This window comes from Cotesia glomerata, linkage group LG2 (assembly GCF_020080835.1).
Source record: "Cotesia glomerata isolate CgM1 linkage group LG2, MPM_Cglom_v2.3, whole genome shotgun sequence".
Classification (NCBI taxonomy): domain Eukaryota; kingdom Metazoa; phylum Arthropoda; class Insecta; order Hymenoptera; family Braconidae; genus Cotesia; species Cotesia glomerata.
This window is the reverse complement of record NC_058159.1, coordinates 4,920,238-4,944,239: the sequence shown is the minus strand read 5'-3', so window position 1 is coordinate 4,944,239 and position 24,002 is coordinate 4,920,238. Positions and strand designations below refer to the sequence as shown.

General features: G+C 25.2%; 1 protein-coding gene and 1 long non-coding RNA gene across 7 annotated transcripts; one reads left to right on the top strand and one right to left on the bottom strand.

Moving 5' to 3' along the window:
* The first annotated feature begins 1,677 nt into the window (after window positions 1-1,677).
* On the top strand, window positions 1,678-21,683 carry LOC123259616 (reticulon-1-A-like). Of its 6 annotated transcripts, XM_044720210.1 has the most exons (7): window positions 1,678-1,902; window positions 1,988-3,370; window positions 13,584-13,619; window positions 19,760-19,967; window positions 20,480-20,688; window positions 20,776-20,881; window positions 21,390-21,683. In XM_044720210.1, exons 2-7 carry the CDS (start codon window positions 2,059-2,061, stop codon window positions 21,442-21,444), a joined length of 1,926 nt encoding a protein of 641 aa, XP_044576145.1. In that variant the 5' UTR covers window positions 1,678-1,902; window positions 1,988-2,058; the 3' UTR covers window positions 21,445-21,683. The 6 variants fall into 6 exon arrangements, with proteins under 6 accessions (XP_044576145.1, XP_044576146.1, XP_044576149.1 ...); XM_044720211.1 differs by lacking the exon at window positions 13,584-13,619; XM_044720213.1 differs by lacking the exons at window positions 1,678-1,902; window positions 1,988-3,370 and adding an exon at window positions 11,296-12,093.
* On the bottom strand, window positions 14,786-17,762 carry LOC123259619. Its single transcript, XR_006508289.1, has 3 exons — window positions 17,389-17,762; window positions 15,023-16,108; window positions 14,786-14,947 (listed from the first exon to the last, which is right to left on the bottom strand). It is a non-coding gene; the product is annotated as an uncharacterized LOC123259619 (long non-coding RNA).
* Window positions 21,684-24,002: the final 2,319 nt, after the last annotated feature.

Here is a 24,002-nt window from a genome sequence, read left to right as displayed (position 1 = left end):
ATTATGATAAAAATTTTTTTTTTATTTTTACATGTAGAATTTTTTTTAGTAAATTTTATTTTTAATATTTTAATTATTTAAAAAATAAGAAAAGTTGTAAAATATTTGATGTTTTTAGTAATGAAAATTAATTTAGCAGATATTTAATAATTTTTTTAATTTTTTTACTACAAATAAATTATGTCAAAAAAAAAATGGACATTTGAAATCTAAAAAATGCAATTTTTTAGAAATTATCTATTGGAGTAAATTTATTTGTTAAATAAAATTAAAAAATGGTCAAGCGACAGCTAACTTTAATATCATTTTTAGTATTGTAATTAATGGGTAAAAATAAAATAAATATATAAAATATAAATACACAAACTGATGATAACCCTGAAAGTAAAAAAGTGATAAAATATTAGATTTTAAATGAAATAAAAAAAACAAATTTTTTTTCAGAGGAATGATTTATAATAAACCAATTTTATTTGTTAAAGAAATTTATCAAAATTAAAATTACATTCATTTATTAAAAAATTTTGATAATTTCCGACTCAGGTTGTCGTATTGGTTCAGAAAGTACCTATAGTTAATAAATATAACACTGAAATTAAGAGATTTGAGAGACATCAGACAATTTTTAGAAATTTTTTAACTAATGAATTATAGCAAGAAAAATGTATTTAAAAAATTCCATCTTTAGAAGCTCTAAAAAATTATAAATGCATATTTTTATAAATAATTTTCTAGACTTAGTTTATTATTTGAGAAAAATGAAAAAATTGTCAAGTTTCTGCCAATTACAAAAGTTTATGTTAGTTTTGTGAATTAATAAGAATGTAACATAAGAATAGTTACAAAACAGATGAAAATTAAATTAGCAGACATCTAAAAATTTTAAAAATTTATTTTATTGAAAAAACTATTAAAAAAAATTTTCATTTGTAAAAAAACTCGAAAAATTATAAGTGCAATTTAAAAAAAATATTCTTTAGTTCTAATTTAATAAATAAAAAAAAATTAATTAATTAAAAACGTCGATTAACTTTAGCATTATACAAAACGGAGGCGAAAAAAATCCTTCGATGGTAAAGTACTCTCTAAATCTTCGCTTTATGAGTCGTGCAAAATTTTATCTTAACCTTTATTTAAATACCCAAGACAGTCATATTTTTTGACTTCAAAATTTAACCCAAATTTTTTTTCAGCCCCTCTTACACTTCTTTATAATATAATATAAACATAATTATAATTTTAAGACAATAAACGACTAAACGTAAAAATTTTCTCTTTAAATAAAAAAAATTCTGAGTAGATAACAAATACAAAAAGACCGGTAGGATCATTAGACTGACTTTTTTCAAAATAATAACAACTTCCAAACCTCAAACGGTCGCAGTATCGTCACTATTTGTTACCGGCCCTGTTCCTGTCAAATATTTTTTAATAATTTCCATTACTCACACTAGTTCCTACTATCAATAAGTAGCGATAAATTTATAAAGTAATAAATCGATCATTTATTGCAGACACGTGTCACAAGACAACCTCGCTGGTTCCTGGAAACTGATGTTTATAAAGAACATAAATAAATTTAATAAAGACAAGTTTTGCGCGCGGCAACCAGAGGGAGACGTCAGTCGAGTAAACTGTGAGTCACTTATGAAGAAGTTTATTTGAAAAAGGTGTTGGTTGTTGGTGGTTGCCGGTGTGATGGTGGGAGATCCAAGTACAGCAACTGCTACTGCTGGAAGTAGAGGATAAAGCTATTCCGCATGTGCACTGGTGAGTTTTGACAGCTGAGAACGTCGGAGTAATCTAGATAGATACTACATAAACTAGGTACAGCTTTTACAAGAAACAGTACGGAGCAAGTAACAACCGGCTTTGGATCTTCAAAAGCCGGATATTCAAAAAGTGTGATATTTTTTAGAGTATTAAATATTTTATTTAACAATAATTATTATTTTTATCATTAATATTTATTTTTTACGCATTGCAGATTTTTAAAGTGAGTGAAAAAGCTAGTGTTAATTTTTTACATCAATTATTTAAAAATATTTATAAAAAAAAATGGAAATGGACAAAGAAGTCCAGGGAATGGAGAAAATAAAACGCGAGACGGATTCTACGGACGACTTTGAGCATCTGGAGCATCTTGCGTCACCGGATGACAGCAAAGACAGTGGGATAAATATAATGGATTCACATGGGCCAAAAGATTTAATGGAAGTCGCGACAAAATTATCGGAGAGAAATCTTCTGGATACTACAGTGACTGAGGTGGAGGATAAAATTTTGCAGCCGGTTCCAGCGACTCCGCCACCTTCAGCGGATTTGGAAAAGTTTAGCGGTTTGTCACCTAGTGCGCAGCCGTTGGATCCTTTCGAGATACTGCAGCAGCAGCAGCAGCAGCAACACAATCAGCAACAACAGCCTAGTCAGGTTGACACTAAAACTGCGACAATGGCGTTCATGGAGACTGAAAGAAGTGGAAGTGGATTTTATCAAGATACTCCGGAAATGTCACCCGAGTTCGGGCGCAAAGAATTCGATAGTTATAAAAATAATAATCAAGATAAAGATCTCGAGGATAATCAAGACAGCGTTAAGGATTTACTGAACCGTGACTCGCCTCTGATGGGTGGAAGTGATTCACCCGCGGCGAGTATCTCTCCGGATCTGGTGATTGAAAAAGAAACCAAGCACAATGACAACTATGACCTTGGTGAGGCTGACGACCTCTCTGACAAACATAAACAACACATTGGCTCAGACTTGAGTCCTCCCGACTCTCTGTCCTCCTCTTCGTTTAATAACGACAGCTTTGTCAATAACACAACCACCAAAGACAAAGATCAAGATTATGGAAAAAAAGATGTCTTCCATCAGCCCGATGATGATATTATTGGCGATATAAAGTCGTCTGTTCTTCCGCAACCGGAGAAACCCCCGGTGATGGACTTCCTCAGCGACGAACCGCTGCCTCAGTTTAATGAAAACAGTGTCAAGGAAAAAGAAGTGCTAAAAAATTCAAACAATCCAGTGAATGATCTACACGATGATTATTCTATTGATAATGCGCCAACAAAACCGCTACCTCCGTTGCCCAAGGAGGACCCGGATGATAAATTTGAAATGACCCGTGATTACATGTCTATGGAAAGTCACCAGCTCAATACACAGGCTGGCAACGAGACTGGAGACTCGGAATTTGAATCCGAGCCCGAGCCTTCTCCAGCCAAGGTTCCTGTTAAGCCGAGCGTTTCTTCAGCAGAAGCTATCACTCAGGAACGTAAATTTACGAGCAGTTTGCCATCCAAGAAATATCTTGTCGAGCATGACGAAATCGCGCCGAGAAAAATTTTCTCCGATATGGGACTCGGTGAGTTTTTTTTTATTTTAATTACGGTAGTTTGTAGTCAACTTAAACTTGACCATAAATTTTAAGATTTTTTAAGAATTAGAATTAGATAATACTAAAGTTAGCCGACGATTTTAATTTTTTTATTTTTTTTTTTAATAATTAAATTAAAACAAAAAAATATTTTTTAAAAATTGCACTGACAATTTTTCAAGTTTTTTACAAGTGAAAATTTTTTTTTATTTTTTTGCAATCATTTTTTCAATAAAAAAAATTCTAAAAATTTTTAAATGTCGGCTAACTCAATTTTCATTAGAATTAGAATTATAATTTGGTTTATTAATTCCAAATGGCAATTTCAATACATAGTAAATAAGATTAAGAAGAGCAGATAAATACAATCGTGAGTAGATAATAAACATTTGATTAACAATAGTAAAAAATACCAATTTATCAGATAATTATTAGTTTGAAGCTAATAGTACAATTCTTTTCATTGAGTTGAATCATTAAAAGATTCATAAATCTGAATGACACTGAAGTTAGCAGACGTCTAAAAATTTTTGGTTTTTTTAATTAATTAAATTACAACTAAAAAGATATTTCTAAAAAATTGCACTTGTAGTTTTTCAAGTTTTTTACATGTGAAAATTTTTTTTTAATTGATTAATTGAAATTTTTTCAATCAAAAATTTTGAAATGTCTGCTAACTTTATTTTCATAAATCTGAGAATTACATTTTTCATTTATCAAGGTTCAATAGATAATAAATAAATTATAAACTTGATTTTTAAAAACTTGTAAGCTAGAAGAAGTAACAATTTCAGCAGGTAATTCTTCCCAAAGTCTTATCACAGTCACCAGAAGGATTTCTCTTAGTAAGTAGAAGAAAAGTGGAGTAGTTTGAAAGAGGTGTATTTTTTTTAGAGATATATAGGTGTAGGAGTTACTTTTTAATGATGAATTAATAATTTTATATTTATTTATTTATTTATTTAATAAATCCACCTGTACTCAGAAGTAACTTGAGCCGTAATTTGGTGAGTCATCAGTCTCGCTCGACTACTGTTTCTCTGATGTCGATACCCTTTTGCATACTAAAGCGGAAGTTCTCCGGAAGACCTTTACTTTACGGTATTCATTGTCATACTGGGTATACCTTTTACCATGTGTAATATCTATATAATATTAAATATTATATATTAACTTTACACACTAAAAGCCTTGTTACAGTGTCAGTGTCATCCGGACGGCAACGTGTAGGTGGAATATCTATTAATATTCCAACTATTAAACTAACGACAGATTATATGACTCATACTAAAGTAATGTGAATTTTACACATTAATATTTGCATATATGTACACACGGACTCACATGTGTAACTAATAACTAAACTTCAAATTAAGTTTATTGTAGATAAATATTTAGTCTAGAGCCGAAAAATTTGTAAATTTAAGGTATACATTTACCTGATGCTTGTGCGTACCAGTTCATCTGTACTTGTACATTTGTAAATACTACTTGAAAGTATACAGATATGTAAATTATATTGTCATTATTAATTATCATATTAATTAACATATGCGGTATAACGAACGAAAAAGTAGCGTTAAAAGAACAGTCTAATAAGATTTACGTTAGTAGGCTGTACTCGTAGTTACCTGGCCCGTTCACTTCCGCTTAGATACACAAAAGAGTTACGAGTACTTGGATTTCTTTTAAGGAAAAAAATTTATGTTTTTTACTTAATTCCTATGCAATTTAAAAATCAATTAGTCTGCTGGAAAAATGATTTAAATTACAAAATTTTTGATAAAAAGTGATTTATTTTGAGTGGTCATTTTTGTACTTTTAATTAAATAATTTAATTTATTTATTTTTATTATTATTATTATTTATATAGGTCTGTTACAATACTTTGATTTATTCTTCTAAGTATTTCATCCGTTTTGTTTATTAAATTAATCATCATTCAAACTCTCTAGAACAATATATAAATAATCTGGAGTTTTATTTAGCGTTTGAATCACCATCCAACCGAGTCAACAGTTACATTTTATTTTAGCGTTTTTATTTAAGTGTTTTTTGTTTTAAAAAACTCGCTACACCGTTTTGTAACACTGAATATGAAAAACAGAAAGGCCTAGTTTAATATCTATAACAATAATAAGTCATAGTCGGTTTATTTTTCTGTAATTAAAATTCATTCTTTTGTTAATTTAATAACAGGGTTGCGAAACAAACATTTAAGATAATTGCGTGTATAACAGTGGCGAAAATATTTTTTTTTTGTAGTTTACATTATCTTATATTTTATATTTAACGTTCAATGTCGCGTTTTTTAAGCTAATTAGGTAATGGCTTAGATACTACTTTCTTGATAAAAAAAAAAAAAAACAATAATAATAATAATAATAATAATGACAAAAATTTGAATTTTAAAAAAGTTAAAATTATTATTATTATTTAGATTGAAAAAAATTTTTTTTAAAAACTCTAAAATGCAAATTTTGTTACTAATTTTTTTTTTACAAAAATAATAATATTATTCGCATTCTTATTCATGGTTTATAATATATTAAATCGGTTCTTGTTTTCAGGATATTTAATATTAAATATCCTGAAAATAAGAACCAATTTAAATAATAATAATAATAATAATAATAATAATAATAATACTAATAATAATGAAGTAAAATAAAAAATAGATATTTCAGGCGATTATATATTTTTAAAATATGTAATGCATACTACCTACAAGTGACATAAGAAATGAGTATGGGGTATAAGGGGTGTGGGTATGGGGGTTAGGAGCAGAGTGCACGAGAATAAATTGGATGACGCACATTAACACATGTGCATGGAAAATGTCTATATATATATATATGAGTATAATAGCTTAATATGTGAATCATAGTATTAGTATGAGTATCAGTTAAAAGTGTCTGTTACTAACGTGGGGCTTAAGTCATCATATGTTGGGTGTATGTGTGTTGTTTCAAGTAAGCGGTTGTATTATATCGATCGGTAGCGAGACACCCTTAAATACACCCCGCATCACCGACTTCGGGCTTTACTTCACTCTCACCCTGTCCCTGATACTTTTTTACGTGTCTGGAAGGAAAGTCATTTGAGGCTACCCTCGAAAAATTTATAGGAAAATTACTTTTATTATAAAAGACTAGACTATAAAAAAAATAACTTTTTATTCATAATTCTAGGGTAGAAAAAAATAATTGAAAGCTTGTTAATTGATTTTAAGAGATGATTGCGCAAATTGGAAAAATAATTCCGCAGGTTTCTGTAAATGTTTGCTGTATTGATTTAACAGTTTGTACTGCTCTTTATTTGTGAAATTCTCAAGCATTAAGTTTTTTATTAAAAAATTTGAGATATCTATCATTTATATTTGAACACGCATTAACTTTACAAAAATACATATTTAATTTATTTTTTTTATCATCATCAGTTTTTTGTTCGTTATCAAACTAGTTAACGACACGCATTAATTACTCTAAAGTAACACTTACTAATTAGCATATCTCTGGTGAATTTTGTCAACTAATAAAATTGTAGAGATCCTTTATTTTGATTGTAAACAGATCTGTTTAGTTAATTAAAACTTTATCATATATTTTTCTATTATTTTCCTCAGAAAAAATTTTTTACAAATTAATTAAGAAAAAACATTTGAAACTTTCTATAGAATTTCAAAAATAAAGTTATTTAATTTAAAAATGGATTATTTAAAAACTGAACAGGATAAAAAAGATATAAATTTTTTAATAAAAGTCAAACTTGCGGTCGATTTCATCCTCTTTGCAATTTAGTATCCATATTCATGATATAAGCATTACGTGTTTTGCGGAGAGTAATTCCTTTGCTCTCGAATGAGGTCACAGCCAATGAATAAAAATAATGTCCAGTATTTAATGCTCATCGAATCTCAATGAGCTTTCTCTAGATTTATTAAAAGATTAAAACTAGCCAAGCATTTATTTACTAATTAAAATTAATAATAACAATATTAACAAGTTTTCAATACAAAGATTCTGGAAAAAAAATTTATTATCCGGTTTCGCTTCACCAAGTTTAGTTTTTTTTTCTTTTTATAGAAATAACAATATAAATATTATATATAAATAAAAATAAAAATAGATTGTGTAACGATTAATATTACTCAGAATAGAATGACTTCACTGGATTAGAATCTAAAATCACGTCGTTAAATATTTAATGCTCCTTTTAAAAAAATAGTCACTCTTTTATCGGGATATCTAATAGCAAATAATAATAACAATTGTTTGGCTCATTATCTAAAAATTCAATTGATTAGTTCTTCTAAAATTGCGCTGTAGATTTTTAAAAATATTTCTTATCGACTTCATGCATTATATCATTATTCACAATCATGATAAATTGATGTTTATTTAATGGTATAGTCTACTAAGATATCTAATCTTTTATTTATTTAATTTTTGAACCCAGTAAAAATTTTATTTTTTCCCGGGAATTTTTTATAGAAAACTTCTTTATCTTTCTTGGAAACGTTAAATTTTATTTATATGATTATTATTGACAGTCGGTAGGGAAGAAATATGCGCGTAACTTTAAAAAAATTACTGAGGGTTGAAAAAGTGGTAATAAATTTATTTCCAACATGAAATATAAGGTAATTATTATTTTCAAGTGGGGTCAAAATTGTTTTTTTTTTTAATTTTTTATTTATTTATTTTTTTTTTTTTTTTTAAATACTTATATCAAAAAAAGATAAAATAGAAATTTTATCCAAAAACATGAAAGCCAATATTTTTTCCAATTTCTAAAGGTAAAAAAATTATAAAAATCTTTATTTTCCCTTTCACGACATTCTTTATCATAAATTTTAAAATTTTGAATTTTTTATAAATTTTTAAATGTTAATCTTTCTCCTAGTTATGGCCCAGAATGGGGTCGACCCCACTTGTGAATAATTACTACAAATAAAATTAAATTAATAAGAAACTGAATAAATAAAACTAGCAACCTTGCAGTCACTACGTGACTGCCGTGGCTTGTGAATTATAAATAAATAAAATTTTTCTCTATTAAATAATTACTTTTGTTAAATTGCACTGTATTTTCTTAATAATTAAAGTTTTTGAAGATATAAGCTCATTCCAATGTTACACTTATCAAGAGCTTTCATTTGAGTACCCACATGCATTTTGATATATTTTTCATGTATACATATATATATATATAAATATATGAAATACATGAAAAATTGATGTGGATACTCAAATGAAAGGACTCGATGAGTGTCACATCGGGATGGGCTTATATCTTTAAAAATGTGAATAGTTCACAAAATATTTATTAAATTGCACAGTACTTCCTTAACTATTGACATTTTTAAAGATATAAGCTCATCCCGATGATATACTCATCAAGAGCTTTTATTTGAGTACCCACATGCATTTTGATATATTTTTCATATATACATATATGTAATATATATAAATATATGAAAAATTGATGTAGGTACTTAAATGAAAGGTCTTGATGAGTGTATATAGCTTATATCTTTAAAAATGTCAATATTTTACAAGATAAAGGGTAATTTCTTAATTATGTATCCAGAGATAGAGCATTTTCGAATGCAGCCTAAATACTTATCATAATAAATTGACTATCGGTGAGAATTATACGAAACCTTGAAAAGGCACAAATTCAAGTCAAGATCTTTGCAATGACACTAAATTTCACTAAAAAAAACCGATTTTATTATATGACTATCATGGATACAAAATTTTTCTTATTCTCTTATTAATATAGATTAGCTTGTATTTAACTAAATTAATTTTATTTTTTTCAAAACAAAATTTTAAAGAACAAAAATTATTATTTTATATTCAAAATAATAAACGTTTGATAAAAATTAAAACCTGAAAATTTAAATAAAAATAGATCTCAGCGAAGCCCTTGTCATTCTGACAACTTAATTCCGTCGATGGGCTTGTAGCCAGTGATTGTTCGTAAAAATAATTATTGTTAATGATCATTATCAATTTATCAATGAAATTGAATAACTCAAAGTCTATAGAGGACACTTATCATCAATTATCATTATTATAATAATTATCAATAAATAATTGCAACTTATCGGTGGTAATTAAGAGCCGCATCTCAATAACTTGGGATTGAAATAAAATAAAAATAGACTGCTAAAAAATGATTGAAAGTCTAAAGGACAAAGGGGAGTTACAAGAGCCATTCGATTGATCTATATCTGAATTCATCGATACTAATTGTCGCGTATTAAATATGGTTTAACGGCCTACATGAATTTGCAGCACGGAGGGTGAGTGTAAATACGCTTGCGTGGGCGCCAGAAAGTCTGCAAAGCGCAACATGCTCTTCTATATTTCATATCGGCTTGCAGACGAGTTACGTATTTATTTTATATGTCAGAGCCTTTATTCCTACCGGTCAATTTGTTGTTATAAGTATAAAGTATAATGTGCTTTTTTTCCTTGTTTTGTAGGTATCGTATAGGTCGTCATTGTTCTGAAATATTACGTAAGATAAATTCAGTACTTTTATCATGGCCAGCTTGTATGTTGCCGTTGCCTTGACAAGTCTTTCAAATCATTTGGAACGTATTTTATGTCAGAATTTTTTGTTTATTACATTTAAGTAAATATATATTTCATTCTTAAATTATAAATATTATTTATGATTTTTTTTTTTTAATATCTGTTCTTCTGAAATAAAAGTTATTTTGTTTTAAAGTGACATTTGTTAAAGGCCATCAAAGGGTAGTCATATCATTTTTAATTTAATGGAAAATTATAGTTTTTACTTTATTATTCATTTGACTGAAACTTAACTTTATTTAAAATGACATTTAATTAAAAAGTTTTTTTTTTATCTTAGAACAAAAATTAAATTTATAATTTTATGAGATCAGAAAATTGAACAATAAAGAAGGAAAAAAAATTTTGGATGAGAAAAAAAAATTGATATTAATTTTGTTAAAGTTTATTAGTTTGAAGAATTATTTTTAATTTGATATTTAAATTGGGAGTGTTAGACAATATAATAAAATTTATTTTAAATTGCAAAGATAACAATTTTAATAAATTAAATAATTTGATATTTATCAAAAGAATTTTTTATGTGCGTTGAAATTTTAAATATGAATCTAGTAAATTTCAAAAAATTTTAAATCATGGTAACTATTTTAAATATTTAAAAAAAAATTAAATTTGGAGTACTAAAATTAGCAGACTACAAATTTTTTGTTTTTAATTTAAAAAAAAATAAATTAGTGCTAAAAAAATTGTTTTTTTTTAATAAAAAAATTTTTTTATTCATTATTAAAATTTTTTTATTTATTAAAAAAATTGTTAAATATTACAATACAGAAATTAAACAAATAAATTATTAAAAAAAAAAAAAAAAATTCCACAAGTGAAAATTGAAAAATACTAGACACGCAATTTAAAATTTTTTTTTCACAGAAATAACTTTTTTTTTTGTACAAAAACTGAAAACAATTAGATGTTTGCAAATTTAAATATCATTAAATATTTAACTTCATCATAATACTCCAAAATTCTAAATCTAAATTTTCCGTACTTGTTTTACTAAAACATATATTTATTTATTTACAATGAAAATTTATAATTAACTACAAAAAACTAAAATTTTTGATATCCAGCAATAGTTAAAAAAAATTTGGACAAAAATTGAAATATTCGGTACCAGGAACAAAATAAAGATGATAATTTGGAAAATATCATTTATCTCTATTTTATTTGTCGCAACGAGTGCTCGCGATCGGGTCCGATAGTAACCGAGGCCGGCCATGCGCGGACTATTCCGCTGGCGGTCGCGGATCGATAAGAGCTCACCACACAGCTCACAGACACAGACAAGGAACAGAGAGCCTCAGTACTTGTAATGCAACATTACGTGCACATAGTTTTCAGTCTATGACACTATACTCCTATACGCTATCACATACATACATATATATCATATACCCCTTACACGATTGTCACAACTCGACAATACACAGCCTGTGCTCATCCGTCAGTTCAGCGCTCACTTACGTTCCCGGTTTCCACTGAGTCAGTCTATTTAAATATATAAAAATTTATTATACATGCGATAAATTACCTACATATCTACGAGCACCCATAATACACTCATACTTATATATGAGTACACAATATCTAAGATAAAAGAGTAGGGATATTTGTTAATACTTGGTGTTATCGTACTTAGGTACGAGCTCCACCTACTAGTACCCAGTAAACTCAGTACACAAACTACGTACCCAGTCCTTAACAATTACCCCAGTCTATTGACAGTATTGTCATTTTCATTCGTCTTAGAGGTGTCTCAGGCTTTAGAGCTCCGTTTTATGTGCTGTGAAAAATAATACTTATTAGTATTATCTCTTAAAAGTGCTCACTGCGTATATTTTTTTGCTACCAAACTGCGTACATTATTAATTATTTTTGTCAGTGCAAAGTGCGGGCATTAAATTCAATTGTCAGTGCTACGAATTTTATCATCCAATTATTTTATTGTCAATTCAAGTTTAAGGTTTATTGTTGTTTTGTATTGTTGATTACTAATAATGGATTCCGACTCAATGGCGTGTCCTCTACCTAAAAAGGATGATGATTCTTGTAAAAAAGATAATAATTCTGGTGAATGTCCTTGTGCTTGGAATGTTTTAAATCCTCGTAAGAATTTTATTCAATATTTTTATTATATAAAGTATATAATATTTTTTATTTATAGTTTATCGATTTTTATACTATACATTTTTATAAATATCAACCAAAATTATTAAAAGAAAAATATTTTTTTTTGTTTTTAGATTTTTAATAAAATTAGTTATATTATTATTTATTAATTCAAAATTTTTCTAGAGTTCTTAAAAGTTTTTTTCAAAAATTTTAATTTTAAATAATGACGTAATTTAATTTATTCTAATTTTTTTTTAATTTTAAAAATAATAATAGGCAATGACAAATATCATTTAAAATAATAATAATAAATTTTAAATAATTTTATTATTTTTTTTTTTTCATGATTATTATTATGATGATCATCATTACTTAATAATTTCAATGTCACATCCATATTTGTAAATTGTACGTAATATCGTAAAATTGCGAGCTAAATAATTATCAGTTACCATTTATAATATATACATTTTAAAATCTATATCTCTATGTATGCAAATTAATTTTACAAAGAAAGTAATTATAATATATAGTAATAAAAATAATAATATTTTATAAAATTATTGCGGTAGGTCATACAAAATATGTTCTCAAGTAAAGTATTTTAGAATAATGAATATTATTTGTTCAATATAATATATACTATAAGTGAGGACTTTAGCCAACAACTATATATAAATATATCTCAAAGAATACAAAGTCTAAGTATAATCTTTTCATGTCAATAATTAACATCGTATCTAGTCATTGCGTAATTATTACTTCAAGGATCTGATATGTGATGTTTAAAATAAAAGCTCTAAATTATAATTTCAATGATGATCAAAATATGTAAAAAATTTTTTTATCCGCGACTAGTTACAATACCGCAATTGATAAAAATAAAAAATAGTGACAAGTATATAGGGTTTCTGAGTTATAACTCGAGTTCTATAACCTCCAGTTTTCTGCGCGAGAGTTGTTCGATTGTACGGTGCACACTTACTCGTGCATTAAGGGATCGATATGAGTAAATAATAAATGTTTCTGTTGGTACTAGAAACCTCAATTCTTTCAATTATTTTCGATTATTTATCTTTTATTAATAATAATAATTTAATAATAAATAATTAAACGCTCTATTTTCATTTAAGAAAAAATTACTGTCTCTGTCATTACTAGTCATTACCTAGACATTTGGAAATATTTAAAATTACATTACTTTCATTAAATTATAATTAGTTAGTTGAAAATTTACCTATTGTCAGTAATGAGGTAATTAGGACAGATGATTATCTGAGGAAAATTTTAACATTCAAAGTACTATAAATACACTTACTTCTATTTAGTGTCCTGTCTACTTTCTCTATTGAAAAGTAATTTAATATCAATAATATTTCATGAAAACCAGTTATACTACTTTTATCTTAACTGTATAATTTTTTTTAATCTTTTAAAATGTTATTGGTGATGGACTTATTATTAACAAATTTTTGTATTTTCAGATGCATGGTTTAATCCGGAAAGACTGAACCCAAAAGGTAATTTCATTTTGTAAATACATTGTTAATTTTAAGTGTGACTAATGCTTATTTTCTTGTGCTAATATCTTTTAATTAGCTTGGTTCAGTCTATTGGAAAAAGTAAAATATGAATAGAAAATTAAAAACCTATTGAAATAAACTTTAAACCCTAGTTTAAATACTCATTAGATTTTATAAAGATTTACGACTAAATTTATGACAAAATTCAGTCTATAATGACAAATTACCTGACGAATAATAATACTCAACCCTGATTAAGAAATCTAATTTAAAATGATTTAAATGCATCGAATTTGAATACTATATAGATATACAATTAACATGAAGGTCATTTCAAATCATTTTTCTGAATTAGTTAACTAATTGATATTTTCTGAAAATTACCCACTAAAATATAACTTTTTTTTTTTGGTAAGAAAAATAATATTTTTACATCCATTCAATGCGGGAGTCAAAATAGTAGGTACATATTAAAAAAACATTTTAGAAAATTTAGGACACGTTAAAAGAAAAATAACTTTACAAGTTTGATTTTCTCTAAATAAATATTCAAAATTAATTTTTATAATTATTCTACACAAAAAAAAATGTTCTTGAATCAAGTATATAATTTTGAAGAACTTAATGTTCTTGATTTGAGTAGAAAAATTCTTGAACTAATAAATTTTTCTTGATTTAAAGAAATTTTACTTTTTTTAAGAATTTTTCGTCTTGATTCAAGACAATTACCCTTTTCAAAATTATTTTCTTGGTTCAAGAATTTTTCTCTCGAATCAAGTTAATTTTTTTTTTCAGTTTACAAGAATCTATACATTGAAAAAAAAATACTTTTACTCAATTAACAATTTCTTGGTTCAAGAAATTCGATGACGACAAAATATTCTATTATTATTAATTATTAATTTCTAAAGAGAAAAGCATCAATATTTATTTTTGAATAATAAACAAGAGAATAGCTTTATTTAAATTAAGTAAAAATTATTTCAATCAATTTAACAAGTTCTTGAGCTAAGAATATATATTCTTGAAAATTTTCAAGAACATGAATTCTTGTATCAAGAAAATTTTCTTAATAAAATTATTTTTTTTTCTGTGTAAAAAAAATTTTCAAAAATAAAATTATTCTTAACTTATTTAAAAAAAAGTTTCTAAAATTTATCTGCTTAAACTTGATTCTAAAAAATATTGCATCACTTAAAAAAATTAGTCTAGCTGCAGAATAACTCTCCCTTTTGTTATATCAACTTTCTCGTGCAGTTGATTAGGCTTTTAAAGATACGGTTCTCAACTTTGTCCTTGCAACAAGCCCTATAGCCTGAACCAATCTACAATAGCGAGTAAATTCTCATTTTACATATTTTAAAAATTTATTTTTTTCTTACCTGTTCAAATTCTTTTACCTGCCGTAAATTTCCAAGCTCCCGCTGTTCGAGCATTTAGAATTATACCGTTAAAAAAATTCTCAAGTTCTTCAACTTAAGTTCTAGCATCCATCATTTTTTAAGCTGTCAATCTCATCTCTGTTTTACATCGTGATTGTGACACGTGACTGTCCAGGGTGGGTTTAGTTGTAAATTCACCGACCAGCTGCGCGGATCCGGAAACGCATCCTATTTGCCAGGTCTTCACTGTTACTGAGTAGTAACAGGCCAGTTTTTTAATTTCCATCCTTGTAACTGAGTGAGCAGACTCGAATCGTCATATTATATTCATACTCTTGCTACCAATACCAACCCAGACAATTTATCTAGTCTTCTTATTGGTATTGGTGTTAGTACAGTTGTATTGTAGGTAGCAGCAGAAGTATAGAGGTAGAGGTTGAGATAGAGGATATAATCTAGCTGTGGGTTAACTAAATATAAACGGCTCGACCAGATTTTTGGCTGGTGCGCTGCCAACATTTTCATTTGCTCGGATCCTCTTTAGAATCACACGTTCCTTCGGTCTGTGTCTATCTCTGCCGAAAAGGCCTGAAAATTTTTTAAATATTTAACTTCCTTTTGTGTACTTGGTTAATTAAAAGTTAAAATTATTTTAATTATAATTTTAGTAAAAGTTTTACTTACGATTTGTTGATCCGGGGTGCAGTTTTTCATTTGTGGTTAAACATTAAATTTATTTTGTTGGACTGCCAGTGGTTTTTTAAAAAATTTTATTTGCTGTGATTTGAAAGTAAAAGTGATCTGAAAATTAAAAATGAATAATATATTGGAGCAGTTAATCGAGTTAAAGAACATCAAGTTCAATAAGGAAGAGTGTAAGTAGCTTGAGAACAATAGAGGGTTGATTATTGTTGATTGTTTAAATGTTGTAATAATAAGTCATGACAATAGACATCACTAACTATTCTTCTTGTTGAGAGGCTAGTGATATATAGTCATAGTACGTACTTGGTTCTTGATCTCCATCCAAACGTGGAAAATTAATGTCTACCGAAAATTTGTTCTGGCGTGATTCTAACTGGGTCAATTCAAACTACTCTGTCTCTGAAATAAAAATAATCTTTTTCTTTTTATTTTTTTTTATTATTGTGTTAATGCTATTCACTAATTCGTGCTTTGATATTTGCTTTGTTTCATAAGTTTTTTTTTTATTTTTCGCTCCATCAAAACCGGGAATTTTTATATTTTTTGTTACGTAAGAATCTTGGATGAACTTGAAATAGAAATATTTTAGTTTTTAGTTTTTATGTTGTGAGAGTTGAACTTTCTTTGTATTGTTGTTGGATAGTCGGAGTAGCGACACTCCGAATTTATGTTTAAATTATAGTAAAAATTTTTAATTTTTTTATTATTACAAATTGAAAAAGATTTATTTTTTAAATTGTAAAGAAAAGTTTTACAACTTTTAATTTGTGAAATTATAATTTTTATAAATTGTATTTTTAAAAGAAAATTTTTTACTTAAAAAGAATTAACAAAATTTATGAATTTTTAATTGTAATTTTAAAAGAAATTTTTTATTTTTTACTGATAAAGTATGAAAAAAAATTCTGAATTAATTTTTACTCTATTTTTCAGTTTATAAGAGACTTTTACTGAATAATGAAGGAAAAAATTTTAAGTTTTATAAACACAGAAAATTTTATAACTTTTTTTACAGTTTTAAAATGATTTATCTAATTTTTCAAAGAAATATTTTTCAAGATAACATTCCTTGTGGTTAACCTCAAAAGACTTTACCTCAGAATCATTTCTTTGATCAACTAGTCTAATTATTTTTATTTAAATAAGACTATAAAAATTTAAAATGTTACATTCCAAACAGATTATGCTAAAGATTTTTTTTAATTGATAATTTTAATTCTTAAATTGGTAAAAAAACTTTCTGTTAAATTCAACTTAAATAATAATAATTTTTAAAAATTTACTACTTATAAAATAAAAAAAAAATTGCGCTCATTTTAAAAATCTAAATTTTTTTTTCAATTTTTATTTAAACTACTAGAAAAAAAATTTTACCAGTTAATAAACTTTTTAAATTTATGAGTTTTTTTTTTGTTATACGATTATTGAAAAGAATATAATTAGATTGGATATAATAATAAAAATTAAACAATTTAAAAGAATTAAATTAAGTTTAAAAAATTTTTAATCTACGAACTTGATATCTTTGGAATAAAAAAATCCGAATAATCTTATCATTTTCAATCACTTCAATCTAAAAAAATAAAAAAAAAAAAACAAAAAACAAAACTTAATATCAAAGCACGTGATATTATTTATAACAATAAAGTTAGTACTATTTAAATAAAATAAACTTTTACTAGTAAAGTGAATCAATAACTGACGGTGCTTTACGCATGCCTTTAAGATCCATTTAATGTACAAATCAAACAAGAAATATAAATAACACTTTATAAATAAGTACTAAAAAATAGCATCATTAATATACAACCTACAGTATAAAATACAATATACTTCATATATTAATAGATAATAAATAATGTTTTATTAAAAGTACAATAAAAAGATAAGATAATTAAAAAATAATAATCTGTCTCTAAAATCTTTGGGTATAATTGCGCCGGTTTAAATTTACTGTTATTACATTATATATGATACACGTATCATACGTAGAATAATGTTGGCGTCACGTGACACAAGTAATGCCAACTTTTTTATTTTTTTTTACAAATAAATATTGAATTTATTTCTATTAATCATTCAAATTTATATAAGAATAAAATGATGAATTAAAAAGAATTGTTTCTTTTATAAAGAAGAAATTTAGCAAGAAAATATTTAAACAAAAAACACGGCGCCATCTTTACGGGTCTAGTGAGTCGTTTTAAATTTCACATTGTTCTTGAGCATATGGGAAAAATTTTTTAATTTTGCCAACATTATAAAAAACTATTGGGTTTTTATAAATTATATATGAAAAATTTTGAACTTGTAAAATAGAAAAATTTTACATAAAAATTCTAACTTTTTAATTCAATAAAAAAGGAAGAAAATATTAAAAAATTATAACAATTATAATAAAAAATTAATATTTTGTTAGTCAACAGGTTTCAGTAGCATAATATTTAAAAAATACTTAAACTTGTTAGGTTTTTTCAAGCCCACTCTACTCGTCAACCATATTTTTTTATATTATCCCTTCTCTTATTCTACCCTCGACGTATTTCTTTCTTTTTTATTAAAACTGCTGTCTCTTTCGCTCTTTACTCAGACATCCACATAAAATCGAATACATAGACGGCTTAGCTTACTTCCACAAGTACCTTCCACAACCACATACATTTAAACACACAAGATACATTCTCATTCTTTATAAGCTCCGTTGTAAGTTCAGTTGCGCGTTCTATTCGGCGTTGTGTCATTATATATCGCGTTTGCTAAAACCGGGAGGTTAATTTCAATTTAAAAACTTGCTAATTCGAAAGTTTATAATTATCACAATAAATTAAAAATGGTGAGGAAAGAAAGATCGCGAAGAACTGAGGAAGAACTTCCTGAACTTAATTCCGGTGAGTAATTTAGATCGGAATTTTATATTATTATCTTCTATCCAATACTTATTACGAGCTAAACTCTCAAATCTGATAATATTTTTTATTAATTGCGGGTACATTTCGGAGCACGGATTAATCCAACATATGGTGGCTCCACGTGGTATTTTATTTCTTCTCAATTTTTATTTTATTTCTTCTTTTAAAGTGACAATTAAAGGCCCTGAAAAGTACAGTATTGTCAAAATGTTAATTTTTGTAAATAAAATTAATTTTTTTTTTCTTAAATTGTCTGTATTTACGCAAGAAACATATGTGTAAATAATAATTGTAATTGTTTGACCAAATATTTAAATTTATGTACGAATTTAAGATAAGATTATATTTAGTTATTTTAACAATTATTAATTATTAATTAATTATGTACTTACTATTATTTTTATTTAAAGCAAATATTATGTTCAAGGTTACACAATATACAATTGTCCTGGTGAAGGCCTTTGAGATGCACTTCAAGTGTATGACCCTGATTTTTACCATTGACTTCTTCGGCTCTTTCACCTTTACCTTATTTAGATAAAACATTTTTTTCCGCTAGCTCTTTTGTATTTTAGTGCCTAACTTTTGGCAATCTTTTTAATTTGTAAAAAGAAAATTTTAATTGATGAAAAATTAATTATTTAAAAATTTTCTAAGTCAATTTTTTAATTGTAAAATTTGTTATTTCTTATTTTGGAGCGCACTAAAATTATTTTATGAAACTTGAACAAAATTTTTAATGTAAAAATAATTACAAAAGGTGTAATTTATAATTTTTTATGTCTTCAATATTTAATGGAAAATTTTTGAGAAATAATTTTCATAATAAATTTATAAAATAAAAGTACAAATCAATACTTATATAGAAAAGATTTCAGTTGAGAATACGAGGTAGTATTTAAGTTGCGTGTTCGTTAAATAAAATAGGGACTAAAAAGACACGGGTGGAAGCACAGTGTTTCCATTTTATTTTATCATAATTATATTTGCTCCAAACTGTAATTTTTATGCTACTCGTTAAATAATAAAAGAGTAATGCATAAATAATTATTAATTAATGAATAAATGAATGAATGAAGAGAATTTAATAACAAAATTAAAGGGATTATTTGACTAATATAAAATGTGATTCTGTTTACAGTGGCGGCATTGATTTATTGGCGCCAGCCAGAAAAAACAGGAATTGTTTTTGGCGTAGTAATGAGCATACTCCTATCACTGACCTACTTTAGTTTGATCAGCGTATTCTCATACACAGCGCTTTTGACACTAGTAGGTACAATGGGATTTCGTATCTATAAAACTGTTTTACAAGCCATACAGAAAACTTCTGATGGACATCCTTTCAAGTAAGTTTTTCATTTTTGTTTTAAAAGTTCATTGTACTGAAATATATAGACATCTGACAATTTTGTATTTTATACGTATTGATAAATAAATTATAAAAGAAAATGTTTAAAAAATTTTTAGATGTTAATTTAAGTTATATAAAATTTTACAAAATCATTTCTTCATTGATAAAAAATTTTAAAAATATTAACTCAATATAATTATACTCTAAAAATATAAATTTTACCAACTGCATTATATTAATTTATTTATCTAAAAATATATTTCTTAGTGAAGAAATCACAAAAAATATTTTTAAATAAAAATAATCTAAAAATAAATTTTTTTAAAAACTGTCAACAATTCTGAGTACAAAAATATGAATCACAGCAATCAATCTGTCACTTTATTATTTATACATTCAAAATAACAAAGAAAAAAATTATTATAAATATATTTATTTTTTACTTTATTACATATAATACAATAATTAATTGATAAATTTAATAAAAATAATTTTCTAATTTTCTAGAGACATTCTTGAAGTTGATCTTACACTACCAGCAGAAAAAGTCCATGAAGTTGCTGACATCGCTGTAGCACACGCCAACGCAGCTGTTTCTGAGCTCCGTAGATTGTTCCTGATCGAAGACTTTATTGATTCACTTAAATTCAGTGTCGGTTTGTGGTGTTTGACATACGTCGGCTCGTGGTTCAATGGAATGACACTCATCATCATTGGTAAGTTTTTCTTATCTAATATTTCTATTACAAAAGTAAATAAATAAATAATTTATGAATTTACTAATGATTGGTAAAATTTTTCAGGAGTGATTGCACTTTTCACGCTTCCGAAAGTATATGAAACGAACAAAGCTCAAATCGACCAGAACCTCGCTTTAGTACAAGGAAAAATTAATGAATTGACTGCCAAGTAAGTTTTAATAATTTTTACTAACTAATAATTAACTGTTAAAAATGTTTTTAATTACATTCTCTATCAATAATTAGTATTTAAAAAATTAAAATTTCATATAATTCAAGAAAAGTAAAAATTTTTATTTTATAAAGCTATTACGTAATGAATTAAATTAAAATTATTTGGTTTAATTGCAAAAAATTAAATACTTTTATTTATAATACTTAAAAAAAAAAAAAATTTTACTTTATTTAAGAATTTTTTTTTTTTAATTAATTTTATTTTAATTTACGATTTTATTTTATTTTGCAAAAAATTAAAGAATTTATAAAAAGGAAAATTGACAAAAATTTGTTTTGATGGAATTGAAAAAAAATTAATTTTTTTTTGAGAAAATATTTTGATAAGAAATTTGAGTAAAATTATTTTAATTAAAAAATAATAATTTTTAACAGAAAATTTTAGTTAAAAAAAATTGATGATGATTAATAAATAATAATAAATTTTTTTTATGATTAAATAGAATAAAGGCAGCTATTCCTCTGGGCAAAAAGGCAGAGCCTACGAAGGAGGAGTAAATTTTCTAGTTTATTCCAAGAAGAATAGAAGATCAAGATCATAATACATCACTAAATTCACGTGGAGCTTTAAACTCAGCAGAAATAAAATCTAGACGTGCATGAGACACCAAAGTGTCGGAGAGCGATCAAAATGACACGATCCGTCATTACATACTTTATAACAACTCATATATTTATATATATTAATATAAATAGCGTAAAGCTCTCATAAATAAAAAGTAAAAATAAAAAAATTTGAAAAAAAACGAGTAATTATAGTTAATAATAACAATTAAATTGATTGGTTGATTGTTCGTTATTGTTGCGGCAGTAACATCGGCTATTGATGTTAAGAGTGCAATGATAATTAATCTTATATTTTAATATTCTTTTTTCCAAGGGTTTAAAAAAAAAGCAAGTAATTATTTTTTCTGTTTTGTTTCCTTCCTTTTTTCTCTTTCCTCTACTCGTCGATATTTGATTTATTTCGCAATGTAATTACTCTACATTGATGAATGAATTTATTAATAAAACAATCATGAGTACGTATTAGCTCATTCAGCTAGCTGCATTGTCCACATCATACGCATGTAATTATTTATCTTATTATTATTATTATTTTTAAATAATAAATCAGCAGAGGTAACTGCTAATTATTGTTGTTGTGAATGTGCATACACTGTGGTAAACTTTTAATAAAATAAAAAAAAAATAATAATAAATAATCATCTTATGATGAAGAAAGTTTATAAAAGATATATTATACAAAGCTTTAGAAAATTTAATTAAAATGAATTAATAAATTTAAATTTGACCAATTATTGAAGAATATTGCTATATAATAAATCTTTGATCAATTGGTTGTATGCGCTTTGATATAAAAATTGTTCATTTTTTATCGTTAGATTATAAGATAAGCGTACAGCGATCCTTTGTGTTTTTTGTTGGCGATCGATTTAATTAATATGAATTTTAAAATTAAAAAAAAATTGAATTTAAATAACAATTTAAAGATTAATATATTCTATCTTATTAAATCTTTAACCTGTTGAGGATTGCGAATAAAAATATCACTATTATTGTAATTATTTTTATTATTATTATGATTATTATTATTATATATTATATATACTTAATACATTGAATATTATATAAATATTACAGATCACCTTAAACAGAGAAATAGTCTAAGACATTTAAAACAAGTAACTTTAAATAACGAACAAACCATTTTATTGGAAATTCATTGAAAACTAAACTTTATTATTGGTAACTTTATATAAATATATAAATATTATGTATAAAATAAATACATATATCACAAAATACTCTATATATTAAAGTAAAAAATAAAAATTACTTGGATCACTATGTTTTTATTATGAAGACAGTGTTTTTTTTGTTCGACTGAAATTGTAATAATTGCGTACCGCTTTCTTGACGTTTTCATTATTACGTCTGCATTCGCACGATTTATTTATAAAATAAAATTATAATAAGACACTAAAGGATTTATTTATTCTTATATATATTTTTTACAAAACTTCTTTCACTTTTTTTTTTATTTTTTAATTATATATAATTAATTTGATGGTCTTTAGATTATATATAATAGTTTTTTTTCTTATTTATTTGAAATTATATTTTATCAAAAATTAATTTTAAGTATTTATCAATTTAGGTGTTGATAATCCAATAATTTATCACTTCTTTCACTTTCTCAATAACAACGATCATTTTTACCGCGATAAATTTGACATAAGATAATTTTTAATATTTTTTTTAACAAATAAATTACAAAAAAAATTTTTGATATTTAAAAATTATCAAAGCAAATGTTAAAAAAATATTTTTTTATTGCTAATTTATTGAAAGAAAAAAAGTCAGATGATTTCAGTATCAAAAAATATTTGATACTGAATTTAACAGACATTTGTCAACTTTTTTGATTTTTATAAGTAAAAAATTTTAACAAAAAATTCCATACTCAAAAATTAAATAAAATCATAAGTACAAACCTTTTAAAAATGATTTTTTGTTATAAATGATTTTGTATAAAAATAAAAAAAATGTCAGATGTCAATTTCATTAAATTTAGTTGTCAATTTACAATTTTTCAATTTTTTTAACAAATTTCTTCGATAAAATTATTTTTAAAAAATTGCATTTTTAATTAATTAAAATTTTTACTCCAATTTTTTAAATAACTTATTTGTTAAAAAAATTCTTAAAATTATCAAATATCTGCTAAATTAAATTTCATCAAATGTCAGCTGATTTCAGTATCAAAAATATTCGATGCTGAATTTAACAGACATCTGTCAATATTTTTGATTTTTATAATTAAAAATTTTAATAAAAAATTGCACACTTAAAAATTAAATAAAATTACACGAACAAACCTTTTAAAAATAGTTTTAATAAAAAAATTGTCAAGTATCAATGAAAATAAATTTAGTTGTCAATTTACAATTTTTCAATTTTTTTAACAAATTTCTTCGATAAAATTATTTTTAAAAAATTGCATTTTTAATTAATTAAAATTTTTACTCCAATTTTTTAAATAACTTATTTGT

Excerpts from the sequence above, each read along its gene's own strand:
- LOC123259616 (XM_044720210.1), top strand. The coding sequence starts at position 2,059 with ATGGAAATGGACAAAGAAGTCCAGGGAATGGAGAAAATAAAACGCGAG. Across the intron at positions 3,371-13,583 it reads TTTCTCCGATATGGGACTCG|ATGCATGGTTTAATCCGGAA; the intron begins GTGAGTTTTTTT and ends TTGTATTTTCAG. Across the intron at positions 20,882-21,389 it reads ATTAATGAATTGACTGCCAA|AATAAAGGCAGCTATTCCTC; the intron begins GTAAGTTTTAAT and ends ATGATTAAATAG.